Raw genomic sequence first — 18,871 nt, 5'->3', positions numbered from 1 at the left:
AGTTACCACGCGCCTGGACTCTGTATTCATTTTACCCATTCCAGAACAACATCAACATTTACAGAAAGTCGGCTTTTGGGGGACTCAAGTGATTCCATCAGCCTCAGCAATCACAAAATGCCGCCTCGAAAAAAGGCAGTACCTGAGCCTGATACTCAACAAGAACCTCCAAAATCCCTGCGAAAACGAGGCCACCAAGATCTTGAATCCATTCCCGAAAGCGACCTTGAAACATCCCCTATAAAGCGACAACGAAGTTCAGCTCATCATTCACCGACAGTCGCCACCGGAACGAATGGTCATACAGAAAGCATTCGCCGAGATGTGATCGAAGACAGTGATGCTAGTTCGTCCGAATCATTATCGAGAGTCGACCCAGATGAAACCCCTAAACCTGCACCAAAACGACGAGGGAGACCACCAAAGAAAGCTATGAATGGCGAAACTCCCACACCGAAAGCAAATCGTACTGCTCTTTTCGAAACGCCAAACAAGAAAACGCCCATTGCTCTGAATGGAGCGACACCTGGAGGAGCAGATAGATCTGCTAAGCGAAAGAGTGCGAGAGCTCTCATAGAACATGTTGTTGGCGACGACCTTACGGACGAGGAGGAATATGATGGCCTTGCGCAGCAAATCTACGAATCTAGTGAAGACGAAGAAGCTCTCGAGGGCGACACTGCTATTCCCACAGAAGCATCGGGTGTAGATGAAGCTGCGACTCCTTCGAAGGCAACACCTCGCCGAAAAGCTCAGCGGAAAGCACCAGCTCGATCTCCTAGTCCTCCTCGCGACTTGCCTCCTCACGAATTATACTTTGCGCACAACAAACCTGGGCGGGCGAAGACTTCGAATAATACTCTGGGATCGCTCGCCCTACTTACACACGACGAATACTTTACTATTATGCGAGAAACTCAGGATCATCACGAGGCCGATATCGAATTTCTGGAGAGTCTGCATGCCGAATCTTTCCCCCAATGGGCATTCGAGTTGTCGCAAGGGTTCAGTTTGTGTCTATATGGTTATGGCTCGAAGCGACGTCTACTACATAAGCTTGCAGGTCACCTGTACTCTTCCATCAGGAACGAGAAGGGGGACAAAATTGTTATGATCAATGGATACGCCCACAATAGTACTATGCGCGAGGTATTGAGCACAATTGGTGCAGCTGTTGATCCAAGTCACCGCATTCCTCTAACACAACCTGCCGTCATGGTCCCTGCCATTCTATCACACCTCGCCACAACTTCTTCAATATTGACTCTTGTTGTCAACTCAATCGATGCAGCGCCTCTTCGTAAATCTGGTTCTCAGTCGGCTCTGGCGCAACTCGCGGCTCACCCTCAAATACGGTTGGTGTGCTCAGCTGATACACCAGACTTTGCACTACTATGGGACATCGGTGTGCGATCTGCGTTTAATATGGTGTTCCACGACTGTACGACCTTTGCCCCGTATGGTGCCGAGTTGGATGTCGTGGATGAGGTACACGAGCTTCTCGGACGGAATGCTCACCGAGTCAATGGTAGAGAAGGTGTTGCGTTCGTTTTACGAAGTTTGCCCGAGAACGCCAAGAATCTGTTCCGCCTCTTGGTGGGCGAGGTGCTCATTGCTATTGAGGAGGAGGGCGGCAGTGGCGATGAGCCAACTGGTGTTGAGTATCGAATGGTGTACAACAAGGCCGTGGAAGAGTTCATCTGCAGTTCCGAGATGGCTTTCCGAACCCTGCTGAAAGAGTAAGTTCATTTACACCTTCCGTTACACAATCACGACTAACGAAGACTAGATTCCATGACCATCAAATAATCACGAGTATGAAGGACGCTCTAGGAACAGAATTGTTGAGCTTGCCGTTTAGAAAAGACGAACTGGAGGCAATCCTGGAGGATCTCATGTCATAATGTAAAATCAGTGTAACATATAGAATCGGAAGCATAACAAAGGTGCATTGGCGCTGGTGTCGGGAGAGCATAAGATATCAAACAAGAGTTGAGTTACATAATTGTCATTGACAAAAGGGTATAATAAAACATGTAGGGAAATAAATACCCTACATTGAGACTATCGAGTCTGTCATGAACATTAAGTCGTCTATACAGCCGTCTGCCATGTCTTGCTCTCTATATCAAGCATCCGCCTTAAAGAAACCACCGGAACGCCGCCTTCAACGTACTTTTATATCAAACACCCAGGCTTTTCACACATGTCCACAACACCACTGGCACGATAACGTTGTCGTTTCCGCCGGTAAGAACAGCCTCCGTTAAGCTCGCCATGGAGGCGCACATCGCAGCGTTTCGAGTGCCAGCAATCAATCCAGGCTGTTCACTTGCAGCAGGCCAACCACCGAATCTTAACCACATGCTAGCGGCACCGAGGCCCAGCATGACGGCCACAGCGAAGGCAACGCTGCCCTCAAGGCTCTTACCGCCTCCCCAGAACCACTTCCGGCGTCCATATCGACGACCGATAAGAGAAGCAGCAGCGTCTCCTAAGCCCACGCAGACAACTCCGGAGACAAGACTGACATCTCGAGTTGTGACTTCCCAACCAGAGAGGTAGCCAGATCCAGAGCGTGGCAGGGAAGCGAGGCCCAGCCAGAGAGGAATTGCACACCCAATTAGAAGAAAGATGTGAGAGATGACAACTGGACCACGGAAGTCTCTGCCGTCGACGTATGGTGCTAAGAATGAGGCAATAGGCTTTGATAGTGGAGGTAGTTGACTCGCCCGCAGAAGATCCAGGATCAAGAAGACCGCAAGAATTAGAGACAGGGCAAGAGCCGCATACGTGGGATCGACAAAGGTTGCAGGCAAAAACATGCCAACCATCATAAAGTGGAACACCTTCCGCCGTGTGTCCACCTCGTAGATGTCCTTCAGACGGAAGACGATAATGAGCCCGAGTATCAAGATGCCCAGCCAGTAAGTACTTAACAGAAGTCGGGTGTTTGCTTCGCCAAAGTCGTTATGGCGAACGTGCTGTACCCAGCCAAAGTGGCATTGCTTGTCTTCTGTAGGGTCGATTCGTGGAGGCAGGCAAATCCATCTTTCCAAGTTGAGACTGACAACTTGATATCGGAACCAAGACCAGTCGCCGAAGAGATATCCCAAAGCCCAACCAATGGGCTCGTTGCCATCTAGAGCATACCATTGTACATAGGTTCGAATGCCACCAAGGATGATAGTTATGATACTCAAGTAGACGTATCCGGCATAAAGCCATTTCCTCAAAGTCGCTTGCTCTTGAGTAAGCTTGAAGAAGGGCCGGACGGACATCGAAGTTGCTCGCTTTTTGCGCCCTGAAGGAGTATGCGTCGCGTTACGTCGATTTCCAGGATCAAGGTGTGGTAAGGTATGTCTACGTGCAAACGACCAGTTTCCAAAGCCATCTGCAGCTGTGGGCGAAGAGGGAGCGCTATCAGCTTCTGCTGGGTTCGGGAAGCTTGGTCCAAAGGTTCGAACTCGCGTGGGCTTCTTGAACAATGGGCCTGTCTCGTCCTCGGATGAGCCAATGGTGTCATAGACAGCATCCTCATATTCTGGTTTTAATAATTCGTGCCTCAGCCGTCGTAACGAGAAGAATTGTTTGAAGCTCTTCCAGAGTGGCGGCCGCTGGGAGATTGACACTCGCCGAAATCTCCATTTCGGCACTCTGGCCAAAGCAATTCCCCAGCTTATGACACGTCCACAAAAGAAGAGGAGAGAAAGACCGCCACCCCACAACAGGGCTTTAAGAATCAGAACCTGGGGTGAAGAAGCTAGAAGCAAAACGTTGATAAGTGCGATGGACAGGAGCTGGAGCTCAGCCGTCAAGAGACTAGTTGTAGTGAGATAGTGCAATGTCACACACAAAGTTTGGTGAAGAGGATATAGGAGAATAGCTGTTTCTCCTGAGATAAAAGATTCCGGGTGCTTGCTTTCGAAGTATTCACGCTGCTTTGGGCTCCAGATCAATGGAATGCAAGTTAGGCCCCATGCTGGTACATCATATGTAGCATAAGGATCGACCTTAGGAATAACGCTCTGCGGAATGGAAGCAAGGCTCAGAATAAGGTTCGGGAGAATCGCAGCTGGATTGCTTGACGAAATAAGAAGCGAAACATAAAGAGTAATCGCCGAAGGGTATAATATGGGAGCGGGGTCGAAGTGCGCAGGAAGCTCGAGGGGTATTGGGTGAGATGGTGATCTGTTACGGTACGCCCAAGCGACAACTCGGACAGGATACAAAGCGAGTAGTCCCGCATATACAAGACCACATAGTAGGATATCTAAAATGGTAAGCCAAAGCTATCGAAAGGAGGACAATGCGCATACCTTTTCCCCAGATTTTTATGAGCTGCAATACCTGGGAATTTGAAGCTACCATGAGACCCAGCGCTAGAACAATGCCAGCCTCAGTTATGCGTCGAACAACGACTCTTCTTCGTTTTTTGAGGGCTTCAAGCAGACGTTTGGTTTCCGGTGTCTCGGTAGGCATGGGCGGCTTGTCCACGGAGCGAATGGTATGACCATCAAGAAGCGCCGGTGACGGAAGAGGTGTTGAAGAGCCAGAGAGCGATTCATTAAGACCTCTTAATCCTTTGTGCAAGTTTGCTTTTGGCGCTGGTAAGCCTTTTAGGTAATGTTCATCGTCAGCTTCGGAGCCGCTGTCGCTCGTCTGCGGCGAGTCCTTGAGAAAACTTGGCCATGTCGTGGGAGATGGTTCGTGGGGAGCATCGTCACCGGTCTTGGCGGATTGCGCTTGGCGGTTCCTCAATGTAAAACGATCTGAGAGATGTGGAAGGTCTGTATTCTGGTGATGGTACGGGTGAGGCGATCGCGATCGAACTCGAAGGCTGTCTTGTTCGTCGGGGTCGAGAGTATTTAAAGAGTCGGGGCTGAGATGCTCTGTCATGACGAGGGTATTGAAGGTACCTCGATATCAATCATGGGAAGACAACGACAGGGCTGCGTATGCGCCTCAAGCACGTTTGAAGGAAAGAGTGTCGCGAATAGATGGACAAAATTGATCAATAACAAGAGTTAGAATGTTTTGAATCAGAGACTATTCCTGTCAGTGGAGTTATCTCCACGTCGTCGATTTTGTTGGAAGAAGCTCGAGCATCTGTCCTCGTCTACATGTGAAAGTGGCCTTGTCCATCGGGCGTTTCGTCAGCTAACTGAAATCAGTCAGCAGAACGCATGAAGGCACGGCCACCCACGAGCCACGCCGATTGATGGTGGCTAGAGTGGGTCAATATATATCAGCTTCAACAGGTTCACTATAAATCAATTCAGTTGACAGAAATACCCTATATAAGGTAGATAATGAATAATAAAGGACTCAATAGACACAAACAATTGTTTGGGCTCACTGATTCTCCTTCATGTTTCGTACCAATTTCTAAATCCTAGGTAATGTTGCAACATTCCAGTCTCGTCGCTACCTTGAAAGGATGTCCCCTTTTTCTCAAAAAAAAAACTCCAGGGCTCCTTCCCTTGGCTCATGGAGGAACTCAAAATAGTTTTTTAACGTTATCCCTTGGAGAGCAGGAGGAAGCCGCAATGAAACAAAATCACATCTCAGGTCTTTACTAGGTGCAAGGTAGAGAAAACATACAAAATTGTCTTGTCCACAAATGCAACGAGAAAACAGCCATGATGATACCGACAACTCATAGCACCAGAACAGTGTCACTCACTATCAGATCGTATCGCAAGTCTGACGGATCGAACCATTGGGGCTTCCGAGTGGTCTAAATTTAGACATACATTCAACCTTCAGCCAGTGGGACCACGAGTTGTCTCCCCACGCCCATCCTGGAGCTTCAGCACACGCAGGCAGGCAGTGCAGCAATCTGTACCGAGGTCATCTATCCAGCATTCACAAGGATGATACATACATCAACTGGACCTTGTTGGGTGCATTAGATGAATGCCGTCTCCATACTATATCCGCGGATTCAACAACAGAAAGCCATCTTCAACTATCTCCAGACCATACAATCATTGATCTTTATACCGCAAGTCATAGCTCAAAACGACCATTGGCAATCCCATTGGTTAACAGTTGGCTCTAAAACCTAAGAGTCAGCCTGCTTGCTTGTCTCGCGACAGTTGCACTTTGACAGCAATTTGTCTCTGATTGTGGTTTCTGGTTGGTCTACCGACCGATACTAGGTCTCTATGGCTGCATTGGCGCGTCGCACAACCAAGAAACACCTCATAGGTGTGTGCTGGCTTGCCGTCGTTCGAAGGAAACATCGAAAACACATTTTGTATTCCTGCTCTCAAAAGGCTGGAGTTTCATGCTCCGAATTTGGGTGTAGTGACTCGAAAGGCGATTTGGTTAATCGTTAAAGCTGAGGTTGCAGCGCAGAGATGGTTGCATACGATCCAACAGCATTTCATCTGTGCCAGCCATTCTCTTTTTCAGTCACACTGGTCCATGCTGGCGGAATCGACATTATTACCTATTCAAGACTTAACTAGGCTGCGTGGAGTTTTGCGAATGACACGATATTGGCTGAGCATCATCTCGCAGAAACTGATCATCAACGGTCAATAACAATTCTGTGCCAGAATTGTTGAGCCGCCAGATCCGGGTGCATACATCATATCTGCTTGGCACCAAAATTTGCTTCGTTTGGACGGACACGCCGCCCGTAGCCAAGAACTGTGCACGTATCCGTACTCCATCTTAGGTGAAAAAAGCACCAAAAATAAGGATCAACCGAAATTCCCCATCGTATTACAATTTGATATTGCGCATCTCCGTCATCGCAGCTGGTGATCAGCTCAGATCATGGAGGTTGGGACATCTTCAAGTTGTCGATCTGTCACACGAACAGAGAAGTTGGCACAAATAATCAAGTTCAAAGTTGAAAGATATCACACCTGGTCGCTTATCTTGACAATTAAGAGCAACCATTACAAGTCTTAACTTGGCGTGTCATAGAACAAACGTTCATAGCAAAACATCAGCAAGGAGTTTCACGCTGACAAGTCAATATGCATCATTGCTGCACAAGGGTGATCATGTCGCCAGGCCATGTCAATTGATTGTGTTCATAAACACGACCTCAAGTTGCAAGACATGATCAATTCACCGAAAGGGTTGGATAAGAGAAGATGAAGATGGAAAAACAACACCAATGTCAGGGGCAGGGTTCAGGGGACTAATCAAGTGGGTCAAACATGGAATGAGGATCGGGGCCATGCGGGCGAAAAAAAAAGCATCATCTTGGACCAATGGCTTGGGCCCGAATGTTGACCCGCCTCGATGCTCAGCTTTTTATGGCGATTCCTCGTATTCTCCTAGGAACGAGGCGATTTCTCACCCCTTCTTGCCCTTCAACTGTACCGTTCCTCTACAATTTACTTCCCATGGGTCTCAGGAGCTTTTTAAAGAATACGAAGAGCAGCATGATGGGTTCATACGGACACAATCACACAATGCTCTTCTTACACAAGTCCGTCCGTCTGCCGTTAAATCCACAGTGACATCACAAAGCTCATGAAGGTCCCTATCTTAGCGGCGTACGGTTGATGAGGCGCCGCCGTCTGAGTAACGGAAGGACAGGTACCAGGGGCTCGCGGATGTGGTAACGGTGCCCCTATCGACAAAAATACCCGTGCAACTTGATTATGGTGATGGATTAGAACGCCTGTGCAGCAAGAACCAAGAACCAACCATACCAAAAGTGGAATATCGGAATTGTGACAACCGACTTCTGTTAAACAGGCCCAGCTTGTATCGGCCAATACTAAAAAATGGCTGAAACCATTATTAAGTTTCTATAGCAATTGGATGTTCGAAGAATGAGCAGTTGTGCCCTTGCTATCAAACAGTCAGTGCTTCAGCTCATCTCTGGTCAACTTCAGGTCAAGCAGTCAGTCAGCAAACGCCTCATGTCTTGGACTGTGTTTACTGTACTTACGAGAAATGAGGGCTAGACAGGCCTTGTTGAGCCGCCCTTGGGCACCCAAACTCCACCAAAGCCCATCCCTTCCAGGCTCCCCGGGCTGCTCAGTGCTCAACTCCTCCCTCTACTACTGGGTTTCCAGTAGACGGAGGTGTAGCCGGCCGCCGGCTGAACTTGGCAGGCCTAGCTTTTTGTCTAGTGCCCGTGTGGCTGTCGTTAAAAACTGCAAGCGGCTCCCTCCCAAGCCTAAAAAAGAAACACGCATAGCGATTTTGTCTAGATCTCCAACAACCTTTGGCCTTTGCCACTCAGCAGACAATAACAAAGACACAGCAGCAAATAAGAGAACAGCTTACTTAGACCATTGTGATACTTGTCTGCAGCTCAGCCTCTTTTTGCCAAGACTAGTTTAGGTCCCGGGGCTTTTAGCAGGACAGATCCCCTCATCTACCCACGATCCACCACCACAGGCTGCATTTAACACCAAACTCTCCTCTTTCTCGCCCTGAACTTGAGTTCAATCTCGCAGTTGGCTTGACTTGACGGACTCAGCTCGTGTAACACCCATCACTCCACTACCTCCACTTCCTCCACTCCCTCGCTTACACTCCGCAGCGCTCGGTCGACTGTCAATTGCTTACAGTACCGGCAGGCGGCACGCCATTCGTTTCTTGGTCTCTTTTGCTTTCTCTCATCCTCACATCACCAGCTGTGTCTCCATTCATAGAACCGAACAGACTCCTCTCTCGGACGCTAGAGCCACCTCCTGTCTGCTTGGCACACGACACTCTTCATCATCGATAAAGGGAATCACCCCTCTTGCCGGCTGTCGTCTGCACGTTCTTGAACCCTGGCTTGTTTGCTGCACTGTCTTCACCACTCACCGTCTGGGATCTCGCCTCCTCGACCTCACCACCTGCTCCCAGCCAGTCGTCTCTCGTACTGTCCCCAAATAGCGAACCCAAAAAAAGCTGCCATCTGTCTTGGGTCCGCAATTCTGGACTATTCTCAGCCGCTAAACGTTCTCTGCATATCCGTCTCCAGTCTTCTTCAGGCCTGATATCACCCTGCTTAACTTACAAAACTCAACCTTCTCCCGTCCTTCAAACCTTCTCACTCACTTCTATATCATGGCATCTGTCGACATCAAGAACGACTACAGTATGGAGGCAGGACTGTTGAGCACTGACCGAGAAGAGAGGATCATGTCGTCAAAGGAAGCACTACTCCAGGATTCGGAATCTGCCCAGACCATTCCACGGACAAAGACCAGAAGGATATCCCCAGCTGGCAAGGCCTTGATTGCTTTGGCCGCTTGTTGCCTTTTGGGCGTCGGTGTAGCATCCATTGGAGGTGCTACCCGGTTCTGCCCTGGACATCTCCGCCATGGTGATGTTATTGGAAAGCATGGCATGAACGCCCATCGACCAAATCTTTCCGACTCCATGGCCCAAATGGTTCGACGACAAAACACACCCGCACCTACCGATACAGAGCAGGCCACTGACCCTACCGATGCCGCTTCTGATGGTGCTTCCAATGCTCCCTCGGGGGCTCTTCAGGCGGAGCCTCTGGTGCTTCAAACACCGTGCAGCAACCCACTGCTACGGCTGAGGAGCCCACGAACGAGGCTAGCGAGACTGCTGTCCAGCCTTCCGCTACCGCCGAAGAGTCAACCGACCAGGCCAGCGCCACAGATGAGGCCTCAAACACCCAGGCTCAACCCTCAGTCACTCAGCCATCTGCCACCAGTGAGCCTTCCTCGCCCTCGCGCCCTGCGAGCTCAGAACCTGAGGAACCCACCTCTAACCCGGATACAGGCCGACCTTCTGCCACTGCCCAACCTACCGAGGACTCAGCTACTGAAGCATCTCCTTCTGCCACGGAATCTCAAGAGGAGCCTACTGAGCCTGCATCCACAGCTGCTCAGCGAACCACCCGTAGGACCACGGAGAACCGACCCGAGTCCACTGAGGACTCTTCCCCTGAATCGACCACCGATGATTCCGAGGCCACTGCCACTGGTACGTCCGTTTCGGAAGAGGAACCTTCTGAGACTGTTCCCTCTTCTCGTGCTTCAACTTCCAATCCTTCTGCTCCTAGTGCTGCAACCTCCACTGCTGCCAGTACGTCTACTCGAAGAACTTCTTTGCCTGATACCTCCTCTTTTTCTGAATTGCCGTCCGAGACGGTTTCTTCGGGTGAGACCCTTCAATCCACCGCCCTTGATGATACTTCCACTGTTATCGAAACTGCCACCGTCCCCTCATCCACTGTCGCCGAAGCTACCACTGTCCTCTCCGACTTCACTTCTGAGTCAGCTTCTGAGCCAACTCAAGAGTCGGAAACAGCCTCCCAGGCTTCAGAGGAGGCAGAGACGACCACCGGTATGTGGGACGGACGAGCAGCAACAAGGCTCTTTCCAGGGACATTGCTGCGAATCCAACTCCCCAAACCTGTTGTGATATTACTGTTTCGTGCCATCTCCACAACCTGATGCCTTAACTTCGTGACTTTCGCAAGTGCGCCAAAACTTGAAGATGCCTTTTGACCCTTGATTGCATCCGCGTTGACTACACACTTTTGCAGACGGTTACCTTCCGAACGTACATGCTAACATTGAGATAGACGACCAGGAAACCGCAACTCAGACAGATGAGGCTTCACAAACCTCAGACGATGCCGAAAGCGCGACTGAGACTAAGTCTGATCGAAGCACCGTGACCGGAACAGGTACCAGACGAACTTCCAGTGCTGTGCCCAAGACCTTCACTTCCACGCTTGAGGACGGTGGCGTTACCACTATGACTTCGACTTCTTGGGTTGAGGTTGTTCCCTCGGCCGAAGCTACTGCTGGCAGCGACCCTGACCTTCAGAACGCTGCTCCTCGATCCGTCGGTTCAGTCCTTGCCGCAGTTGTGGGTATGGTCTTCGGTGGTTTCATTCTCCTGTAAACGGAAAATAAACAACTCGACCTTCCCTCGCATCCAGCGAAAACGTCACGCGGATCCCGTGACGAACGAACTTGTGGTCCCCTTGCGGGCACCAGTTAATTCAGAATGGGTTCATCTTTATGAATATCACGGTCCTTTCTTCATGGGTATAAAATCAGGATAATAGACTTGGGGCAGCATCAGACGGGATTAATCAATAGACAAGAACTTCCACGTACGGTTGTGTCTTGGGGGAGATTTGGTTCATTAATGGCGTCCAGCATATATGCCGAACATGGATCGTATTTAAAAATGCATAGTACATGAGCGAATACAAGCATTTGCATTTGCATAGTTTTCTTATTCGAAGTAAATCCGTGTGGTTTTCTCGTGCGCCGCGTCTTGACTTTTGCCCCCTGACACAGGGTTTACATGCTTTCAAGCCCAGCAAGGTACAAACATGACGCGCCTCAAGGACAATTTACGAGTCGCAATACATGCCACTGGTTCTCATAACGCCAGGGCAATGCAACAGATAGCATGTGTTGGAATATTTGTTTAATTCGAGGGTATAACCAAAAGCGCCAACAACTCCCGTCCATCCGCCTACACATATTCGCCACCAACTCAGCCTTCCGTCCTGATATCCTTAACCGGGGCCAATCCTGGGCATATCGTGATGCTCGCTCAATTTAGACAAGTAAGTATTGAGTTCTTCGACGCGCTCCTTATGTGTCTTGAGAAGTTCTGGTCGCGCGCTTGAAGACTCGGCAAGTTTGAGCAGCTAAAGACTTGTTAGCATGGTGTCCATAGCAGAAGACATTTAAGGACTTGCCCTCTTCTTCTTTATCTCTTCATGGCGCTTTTGAGCCTCCGTCTTTTGCACTTCAGGTTTGTCCTCATCATCCTCATCGTGGGGGTCTTGCTCCTCTTCATCCTTCCTCCTCTTCTTTCTCTTCTCGTCGTCCTTATTTCCAGTATCGAGGTTCTTTTCAAGATCGGTCTTGTCGCGCTTCTTCTTTTTCTTATGGATTTTGGCGCCCTTGAGCTTCAGGGCACCGCCGCCGCCGACAGCAGCATAATCGTCGGAGCCCATGGTGTTATGGTGCTTGAGAGGAGTTGTCGGGATAGGCGACGATCATGGTTGACGTTGATCGTATACGGGTGACTAACCAGCATGTGGCGGTGCGAGTGGCTGGGACCCACTGAAAAGAGCAAGGGGCTGGGCTAGACTGGTAATGTGTTTCTGATCCATACGCGGAAAGGAAAAGCGAAGCAGCACTTGCATTAACAAAGAAGCTTCCTTGTGATGAGTTGGGTAAAGTCGACTCCTATCTTTTCAACTTGGCCCTCTTTCTTTGTCCTGTTCCACTCTTACGAAGCAAACATTGCCCCTTTTTGGTATTGAATGAAAAAAAAGACCTCATGAGCAATCAATCAATCGTTGACGAATACGAATACTTTCTTAATTGTATTTCTATACCCCATCTTTTTAATCTGGACTGCTTCAAAAAGACTTCAAAACAACTACCGACCACCGAGATCTCTACGTCACAGATCTCGCATTCTCACATCCTTCGGCTGCCGATCGGTCGACACATTCATTTCAAGCTTGCGCGACAACGACTCCCTATGCGCCTTTGTTTTTAACAGCTGAAATACTCGAATTGAATACTCGTGGTTCCTCGACTTTGGGGGATCGACCGATTAACTAGTCGCTGGGAAGAGGGGGAAACGACAACTACACAATACACCACAATGGCGCCATCTTACGGACTTCCATCGAATACGAGAGACTCGCTGGAGCTCGCTTCCTTGGCTAGCTCGAGTCAGCTCAACGAAGAAGGGGCTACAGAGATCTCGTCGAGGCCCAGCATATCGTCGTCGCGAAGACTGTCGCTCGAACAAGATGATCCCTTGGACAGTGCCAATCCTGCAAACAGGATGAATCGATCGTATTCAGTATCCTCAGCTTTTGACTTCTCCGCCAATATGTTCCCTTTAAGCTCGACGGCTGGCGCCGAAGGTTATGCTCCCATTGGAGCACCAACATCAAGATCGAGACCGAGCGGCGGCTTGGGAGGAGGATCATTGGAGAAAAACAAGACTTTAACATACTTGAACGGACTGTCGCTGATAGTGGGACTTATTATTGGCTCAGGTATCTTCTCGTCACCAGGATCTGTGAGCACAAGAGTTGGGTCGCCAGGTGCAGCGATACTCGTCTGGATCATCGCGGGTATACTCGCTTGGACAGGCGCTGCGTCTTACGCTGAGCTTGGAGGAGCGATTCCTCTAAATGGCGGCGCTCAAGTCTACTTGGCGAAGACATTTGGAGAGGTGATAGGCTTCCTCTTTACATGGGTTGCTATGTTGGTCCTTAAGCCCGGTAGTGCCGCTATTATCGCCATCATCATGGGCGAATACTTTGTTCGAGCCTTCATCGGTCCTGACGCTGAGCATGTAAGCCCTTGGATCAACAAGGCTGTTGCGCTTGTAGGACTGTTCATTGTAACGTTCTTGAACTGTGTGTCTACAAAGCTCGGCACACGTGTGAATGATACGCTCATGTTTATGAAATTTATCGCTCTGTTGGGCGTCACCGTTACTGGTGTTGTCGTTGCCATCACAGGGAAGACGCTCAAGGGCAAGTCAGAGGTTGAGTGGAAGCCGCATCAGCTGTTTGAAAACACATCGACCGACATGTCTGCTTGGGCTCTTGCCCTTTATGCAGGTCTTTGGGCATATGATGGCTGGGACAATGTGAGTGATATCAGTCAGGCTTGCAAGTTTGAAGAACTAACATAGTATAGACAAACTACGTCGTTGGAGAGTTCAAAAACCCAACTAAAGACTTACCCCGTGTCATTCATACAGCCATGCCTCTGGTCATTCTCTGCTATGTGTTAGCTAACATCGCCTACTTCCTTGTCCTACCTCTCGAGAGCATGGATGGGTCCAACACAGTAGCTGTCATGTTTGGCAACCGAGTGTTTGGTTCCGTAGGCTCACTAATTCTCGCACTCATCGTCAGTGCCAGTTGTTTTGGTGCCCTCAACTCTTCAACTTTCACCTCCAGCCGTTTGGCATATGTGGCTGGCAAAGAGGGCTACATTCCTTCGATCTTTGGCACTATTGGTGTTGGGGGCAGCCCACACGAGCACGAGCTCAGCACGCAGCGTACCCGAAGTTGGTTCACGCGTAGGATGCGCAGAATGTTTGGCGATGAAGATGCTGGACTGTTTTATACGCCAGTCTATGCACTCATTCTCAATGCTGTTCTTACAGTTGGGTACGTGGTTGTTGGCGAGTTCAGCACTCTCGTCACCTTCTATGGCGTTGCAGGCTACACATTTTATTTCCTTACAGTCCTGGGTCTAATCATCCTACGCGTGCGAGAGCCGGGGCTCGTACGACCTTACAAGACCTGGATCACCACACCTATTATTTTTTGCTGCGTTAGTCTCTTCCTCCTCAGCCGCGCTGTCTTTGCACAGCCTTTCCAGACTATCGCCGTCGTATTCTTCGTGGTAGCTGGTGTGCCTGTGTATTTCTGGCGCATCAGAGGACGGGACGAGCAGGTCTTGAGACGGAGAGGACAACCCAGCGAGGAAAAGAAGTGGTGGCAGTTCTGGAAATGATTTAAAAGTATAGCATTGATTGGGAGAAATGGCAACGACTTCATGTCATGAATGGTGAAATTATGGTCAGCGATATAGCGCCTGATGATGGCTCATAATGAAGCATACCAATAGCGAGAAATTTTGTATTATTAGCAAAGCAAAAAGACAAAGAACAGCGGAACATTTCTGCTTGGCTTCATCTTGGTTGTATTGCTTGTGAGTGAATGTGTAAAATGGCTACTGAAGTGCACAAGTGGCCCGATTCCTGCTGCGGTGTTGGGATGTATACGAACCAGGAAGGAAGATGAAACGATGGAACATACAGTATCTCTTTTGACAAAGATAACTCAATTGTAGACCAATGTGTTATATCAATTATTCTCCCTTCTTTATCTACCTAAGTATATCATAAGTTTCAAAGGTTTAGGTTAAGTTTACTTTGCTACCCTTATTAATGCTACTTAATGGAGATTATTGAAATAGTTGAGAGCTTGCCAGATTGACATGGTTTTTCATTTTCGTAATCTGCTCAGTGACTTCAAGTGATCAGTAAATACAAAGCCTGGAATTTCAGAAAGAAGCATGCATTCAGGTCACTTGGTTGGTATACTAAAATCACTGGAGACAAAAGACAAAAGGAGGGAGAACTTTAACAAATTGTATTATCTGCAACGCTGATTGCTTTTGACCCGCGTCTATAATGCAGTTGTTGTAAAATTATTCATCATCATGTACAAATCATTTCTTCCATTCTCTCAAAACATTTATTTCTTCTCACGCTGACCATAGGCCTTGGTGGCATAGTCACCCTGGTGAACGATGAGATCTTCAGGCTTGTAGTCGTGGCGGCCAGAGAGGTAAGAGTCGATGATGGCCTTGGTGCCGTTGGCATATCGGATCTGAGCGTCCAGAGAGGTACCGGACATGTGAGGAACCATGGCGTTACCACCACCCCAGTTGTTCTTGGCGGTTCGCAGAGGGTGGTCCTTGGGAGCGGGCTGGTGGTCCCAGACATCACCACCGTAACCGGCGAGGTGACCGGACTTGAGAGCGGCAGCGACGTCCTCCTTGACGACGATGGCACCACGGGCGGTGTTGACGAGGTAAGAACCCTTCTTCATCTTGGCGATGAGGTCCTTGTTGAAGAGACCCTTGGTCTTCTCGTGGAGAGGGCAGTTGATGGTGACGATATCACACTGAGCGAGCATCTCCTCGAGGGTGTCGACGCGGCGGCAGCCAATCTCCTTCTCCTTCTCAGGAGAAAGGGGCTGGTAATCGAAGTAGAGGAGCTCCTTGCAGTCGAAGGGCTTGAGGCGGCGGAGGACACGCTCACCAATGCGGCCGACAGCGACGGTACCAACAACCTTGCCCTCAAGATCGAACTCCTGCTTGGCAGCGTGGGCAACGTTCCAGTCACCAGCCTCGATCTGCTCGTGGGCAGGGACGAAGTTGCGGACAAGGACGAGGATGGTCATGAGAACGTGCTCAGCAACGGAGACGACGTTGGAGCCAGTGACCTCAGCAACGGTAATACCGCCGTTGGTCTTGTTGGCAGCGTTGAGGTCAACGTGGTCAGAGCCGATACCAGCGGTAACAGCGAGCTTGAGCTTCTTGGCACGAGCAAGACGCTCGGCGGTCAGGTAACCGGGGTGGAAGGGAGTGGTGATGATGATCTCAGCATCCTCGAGCTCCTTATCGAAGGTAGAACCCTCATCGTCCTTGTCAGAGGTGGTGATAAGAGTGTGGCCTTGGTCCTCGAGCCACTTGCGGATACCGAGCTCGTTCTCAGTGGTACCGAGAAGGAGGGGTTGCTATGAGACATGTTAGTCGCTATGAAACCAAGTGACTAAGAAGAAGTGATTTGAAGAGTGATTGAGGGGGTTGATGATGCAGTGTTGAGACATTGGGTGTAAGTTGGGTTGCATTGTTGTTCAGACCCATGCAGTGTAAACCACAAGAGAGGCACAAGCCAAACAATGCCACCCAACTGACACTTCTCGAAATCTTTGCATGCTGCCCAGACATTGCCCCGCATCATTGGGCTGATGTGGCTGATCCTCATGTAGTGAGACCATTTCCCCGCGTTTGAGATCGACAAGCGCGGAGGAATGGTGTGTGGGGAGTTGTTTGTGGTTGTCGGTAGATATGAGAGTTGAAGGCAGAATCCACGACCATCGGAGATAGTTGACAGAACAATCAAGAGGAATTGAGTTGGAATATAAGAAATATTAAAAGACATACATCCTTGGCGTGCTGGCCACCGTCGTAGAGAACTGCAAGAACCTTGACCTGTTTGATGTGTTAGTTGAGGCTCAAAAGGATATAGAGATATAGATGGAGAGGAATGCTTACCATTTTGGCGGTTGTGAAAAGGGTTTATTGTTTAGTGGAAGAAGTAAGAGAAGAAGGAAGAAAGATGATGATGATGATGATGAGAGTGAGGAGGAGAGAAAGTAGAATATCGAGGGTCCAATGCCAGATATTTATGCTCTGGAAATGAACGCGCCATGGCTATGTATCTTGTCACCAAGTAACGGGCACCAGCGTCTGATCGAGCCTGTTACAACGATGTATGCTCTCCACAGTTAGAGAGACAAGACAAAGATGGCACAGCCAAGGTTCCACGTCTCACGCACACGCACAAGCACTGTAATGCTTGCGTTCTCGCCATGAACGGAACTGGAACCGTGGCACGGGCAGGGGCCGGTGTCTCTCAGACAGCGAATCTCCATCGATCCCGCGAACCCCGAAGGTGTCGGCATCTGAGGGGGGGGACCATGTGTACGTTATGGAGTACTGTATTAGCTGTGGGCGTCAAAGTCTGGAAGCATTCTCCATTTCGGTAGAGTCTCTGTGGAGGCGACAAGCGCCGAAACTGGCAGCCGTAACGAGACCGGACATTGAATATCGAGCTGTGAATTCCATCAGGTACTTGGTCAGACTGCTATTTTGAGTGTCTGTGGTCTGTAATTCACGGCGACCGGCCTGTAACCCGCTGGATGCCGTCCCAACTAACACGCGCGCGACCGAAGAGAGCGGGGGAGGGGGGAGCGCGTGCGACCACACACTTGGAGGGGTCTTACTCGAAGAGGAAAGTATGGGCAAATGGGCGAGAAGCTCCTCTTCCATGATACGGGGCATATCTCGGTGTTCGGTGTTGGTTTGACTGGGGAGAGCTTGAGAAGGGTAGAGTGGGGGATAAGAGCTAGAGCTGTAGACCAATCACGTGTGGCCATCTTGCTTCAGGCGGGGTCTCCAAGGTTGCCTCTTTCGGCACCCACAGAGCGGGGTTAAAACCGCCAACCTCTTGAAGTCAACGGCAGCTACGGTACAAATCTCCGTCTTTTGGAATATTCTGCTGTCAATAGAAAAATTAAGGTGATGCTGTGTCTCCAAAGGACTCCAACTGAGAGAAGTTGAGTTAGTGTCTTGGAGAAGAATGGAATATTCTAGGGAAACGATGTCCGATGCGATGTGATACTGACGATGGTGTAAGTGGGGGACATGCTATGATGGATGGATGATGCCGTAACAACTACAACTACACCACAGCAACCGTACCTAAACGACTTTTCTATTTAGTAATTGGGCTCCAATTATCTCTACGGAATCGTCAATTGTGGAATTGTTACTCGGAAACTGTTATCAATGATGCAGTTGTCCACAGATGGACCGACTCTCCACTGAGGCTCTGATATCGTACGTAGATTGCCTCATTTACACTTTCTCTCAATCATTGATATCTCTAGTATACCTTGATCTGTGATTGATACCTAAGACTTCCGTCGTCTCATGACTGCATACTATACCTTGTCATCAACTCATATGCCTCAAATCTGATTTCCGTCGCTATTCGGTATCCCGCCATCCATCCGTGTTTAGCCCCCGAAACTCCTCCTGATCCATACTCCGGCTACGGTCACGGATGCGGATGCGGGGTGACCTCTTCCGCACTTTCATCTCCGGAGCTTCAGTAAGATTCGACCAGAACCGCCACATGATGATGGCGAGAAAAACAAGCTTTTTTGGACTCGATCTGGTGCTGATGCAGTTGTTTTGCATCTTGTGCGTTTGCCTCCTTGATCATTTCCCCGCATTGTCATATTCATGAGGTTGAGAACTTATTATAGATGAATATCTTACAATTAAAACATGTATATAGCATCGCATAATGACAGTCAACAGCTTAACATAAGCAAGATGCCCGTTTCCAAGCACACTCCTTTCTCTTTACGGAACCTACCACACAATCCTGATAATAGGTCTTATACTATCGTATCTTCAATAGTAACATACTTACCCTGTATCTCCGGACAACCGGCCTCTATTAAGCCCTCAAGGTTCTTCATCCTCATCCCCTGCCTTTCCTCTCCTTGTGATCACATTCAGAAAGCGTCCCACAACGC

General features: G+C 49.3%; 6 protein-coding genes across 6 annotated transcripts; 3 read left to right on the top strand and 3 right to left on the bottom strand.

The window, feature by feature from the left end:
* Positions 1 to 117: 117 nt before the first annotated feature.
* On the top strand, positions 118 to 1,904 carry BKA55DRAFT_594159 (origin recognition complex subunit 2-domain-containing protein; the record flags this gene model as incomplete). Its single annotated transcript, XM_046195633.1, has 2 exons — positions 118 to 1,739; positions 1,790 to 1,904. The coding sequence occupies 2 exons, from the start codon at positions 118 to 120 to the stop codon at positions 1,902 to 1,904; spliced, it is 1,737 nt and encodes a 578-aa protein (XP_046049300.1).
* Positions 1,905 to 2,183: 279 nt separating this feature from the next.
* BKA55DRAFT_539551 (uncharacterized protein) lies at positions 2,184 to 4,899 on the bottom strand (the record flags this gene model as incomplete). Its single annotated transcript, XM_046190147.1, has 2 exons — positions 2,184 to 4,273; positions 4,320 to 4,899. 2 exons carry the CDS (start codon positions 4,897 to 4,899, stop codon positions 2,184 to 2,186), a joined length of 2,670 nt encoding a protein of 889 aa, XP_046049299.1.
* A 3,782-nt stretch (positions 4,900 to 8,681) lies between these two features.
* Positions 8,682 to 11,077, top strand: BKA55DRAFT_368394 (uncharacterized protein). Its single transcript, XM_046185888.1, has 3 exons — positions 8,682 to 9,660; positions 9,730 to 9,933; positions 10,538 to 11,077. Exons 1-3 carry the CDS (start codon positions 9,040 to 9,042, stop codon positions 10,631 to 10,633), a joined length of 921 nt encoding a protein of 306 aa, XP_046049298.1. The 5' UTR covers positions 8,682 to 9,039; the 3' UTR covers positions 10,634 to 11,077.
* A 113-nt stretch (positions 11,078 to 11,190) lies between these two features.
* BKA55DRAFT_568484 (uncharacterized protein) lies at positions 11,191 to 11,974 on the bottom strand. The gene is made up of 2 exons (XM_046192830.1): positions 11,678 to 11,974; positions 11,191 to 11,626 (listed from the first exon to the last, which is right to left on the bottom strand). Exons 1-2 carry the CDS (start codon positions 11,936 to 11,938, stop codon positions 11,492 to 11,494), a joined length of 396 nt encoding a protein of 131 aa, XP_046049297.1. The 5' UTR covers positions 11,939 to 11,974; the 3' UTR covers positions 11,191 to 11,491.
* A 132-nt stretch (positions 11,975 to 12,106) lies between these two features.
* On the top strand, positions 12,107 to 14,660 carry BKA55DRAFT_644055 (amino acid permease-domain-containing protein). Its single transcript, XM_046197183.1, has 2 exons — positions 12,107 to 13,605; positions 13,656 to 14,660. The coding sequence occupies exons 1-2, from the start codon at positions 12,601 to 12,603 to the stop codon at positions 14,481 to 14,483; spliced, it is 1,833 nt and encodes a 610-aa protein (XP_046049296.1). The 5' UTR covers positions 12,107 to 12,600; the 3' UTR covers positions 14,484 to 14,660.
* Positions 14,661 to 14,904: 244 nt separating this feature from the next.
* BKA55DRAFT_368315 (D-isomer specific 2-hydroxyacid dehydrogenase) lies at positions 14,905 to 17,036 on the bottom strand. Its single transcript, XM_046185887.1, has 3 exons — positions 16,818 to 17,036; positions 16,707 to 16,754; positions 14,905 to 16,276 (listed from the first exon to the last, which is right to left on the bottom strand). The coding sequence occupies exons 1-3, from the start codon at positions 16,818 to 16,820 to the stop codon at positions 15,230 to 15,232; spliced, it is 1,098 nt and encodes a 365-aa protein (XP_046049295.1). The 5' UTR covers positions 16,821 to 17,036; the 3' UTR covers positions 14,905 to 15,229.
* Positions 17,037 to 18,871: the final 1,835 nt, after the last annotated feature.

This window comes from Fusarium redolens, assembly GCF_020744475.1.
Source record: "Fusarium redolens strain MPI-CAGE-AT-0023 chromosome Unknown BKA55scaffold_8, whole genome shotgun sequence".
NCBI classification, from domain to species: domain Eukaryota; kingdom Fungi; phylum Ascomycota; class Sordariomycetes; order Hypocreales; family Nectriaceae; genus Fusarium; species Fusarium redolens.
This window is presented reverse-complemented; position numbering and strand designations above follow the sequence as displayed.

Coding starts and splice junctions, on each gene's coding strand:
- BKA55DRAFT_368394 (XM_046185888.1), top strand. CDS start 9,040: ATGGCATCTGTCGACATCAAGAACGACTACAGTATGGAGGCAGGACTG. Junction 9,661..9,729: donor CACTCAGCCATCTGCCACCA/GTGAGCCTTCCT, acceptor ACCCGGATACAG/GCCGACCTTCTGCCACTGCC. Junction 9,934..10,537: donor TTCCGAGGCCACTGCCACTG/GTACGTCCGTTT, acceptor ACATTGAGATAG/ACGACCAGGAAACCGCAACT.
- BKA55DRAFT_568484 (XM_046192830.1), bottom strand. CDS start 11,938: ATGGGCTCCGACGATTATGCTGCTGTCGGCGGCGGCGGTGCCCTGAAG. Junction 11,627..11,677: donor AAGAGATAAAGAAGAAGAGG/GCAAGTCCTTAA, acceptor ACAAGTCTTTAG/CTGCTCAAACTTGCCGAGTC.
- BKA55DRAFT_644055 (XM_046197183.1), top strand. CDS start 12,601: ATGGCGCCATCTTACGGACTTCCATCGAATACGAGAGACTCGCTGGAG. Junction 13,606..13,655: donor CATATGATGGCTGGGACAAT/GTGAGTGATATC, acceptor AACATAGTATAG/ACAAACTACGTCGTTGGAGA.
- BKA55DRAFT_368315 (XM_046185887.1), bottom strand. Junction 16,277..16,706: donor GTGGCCAGCACGCCAAGGAT/GTATGTCTTTTA, acceptor CATGTCTCATAG/CAACCCCTCCTTCTCGGTAC.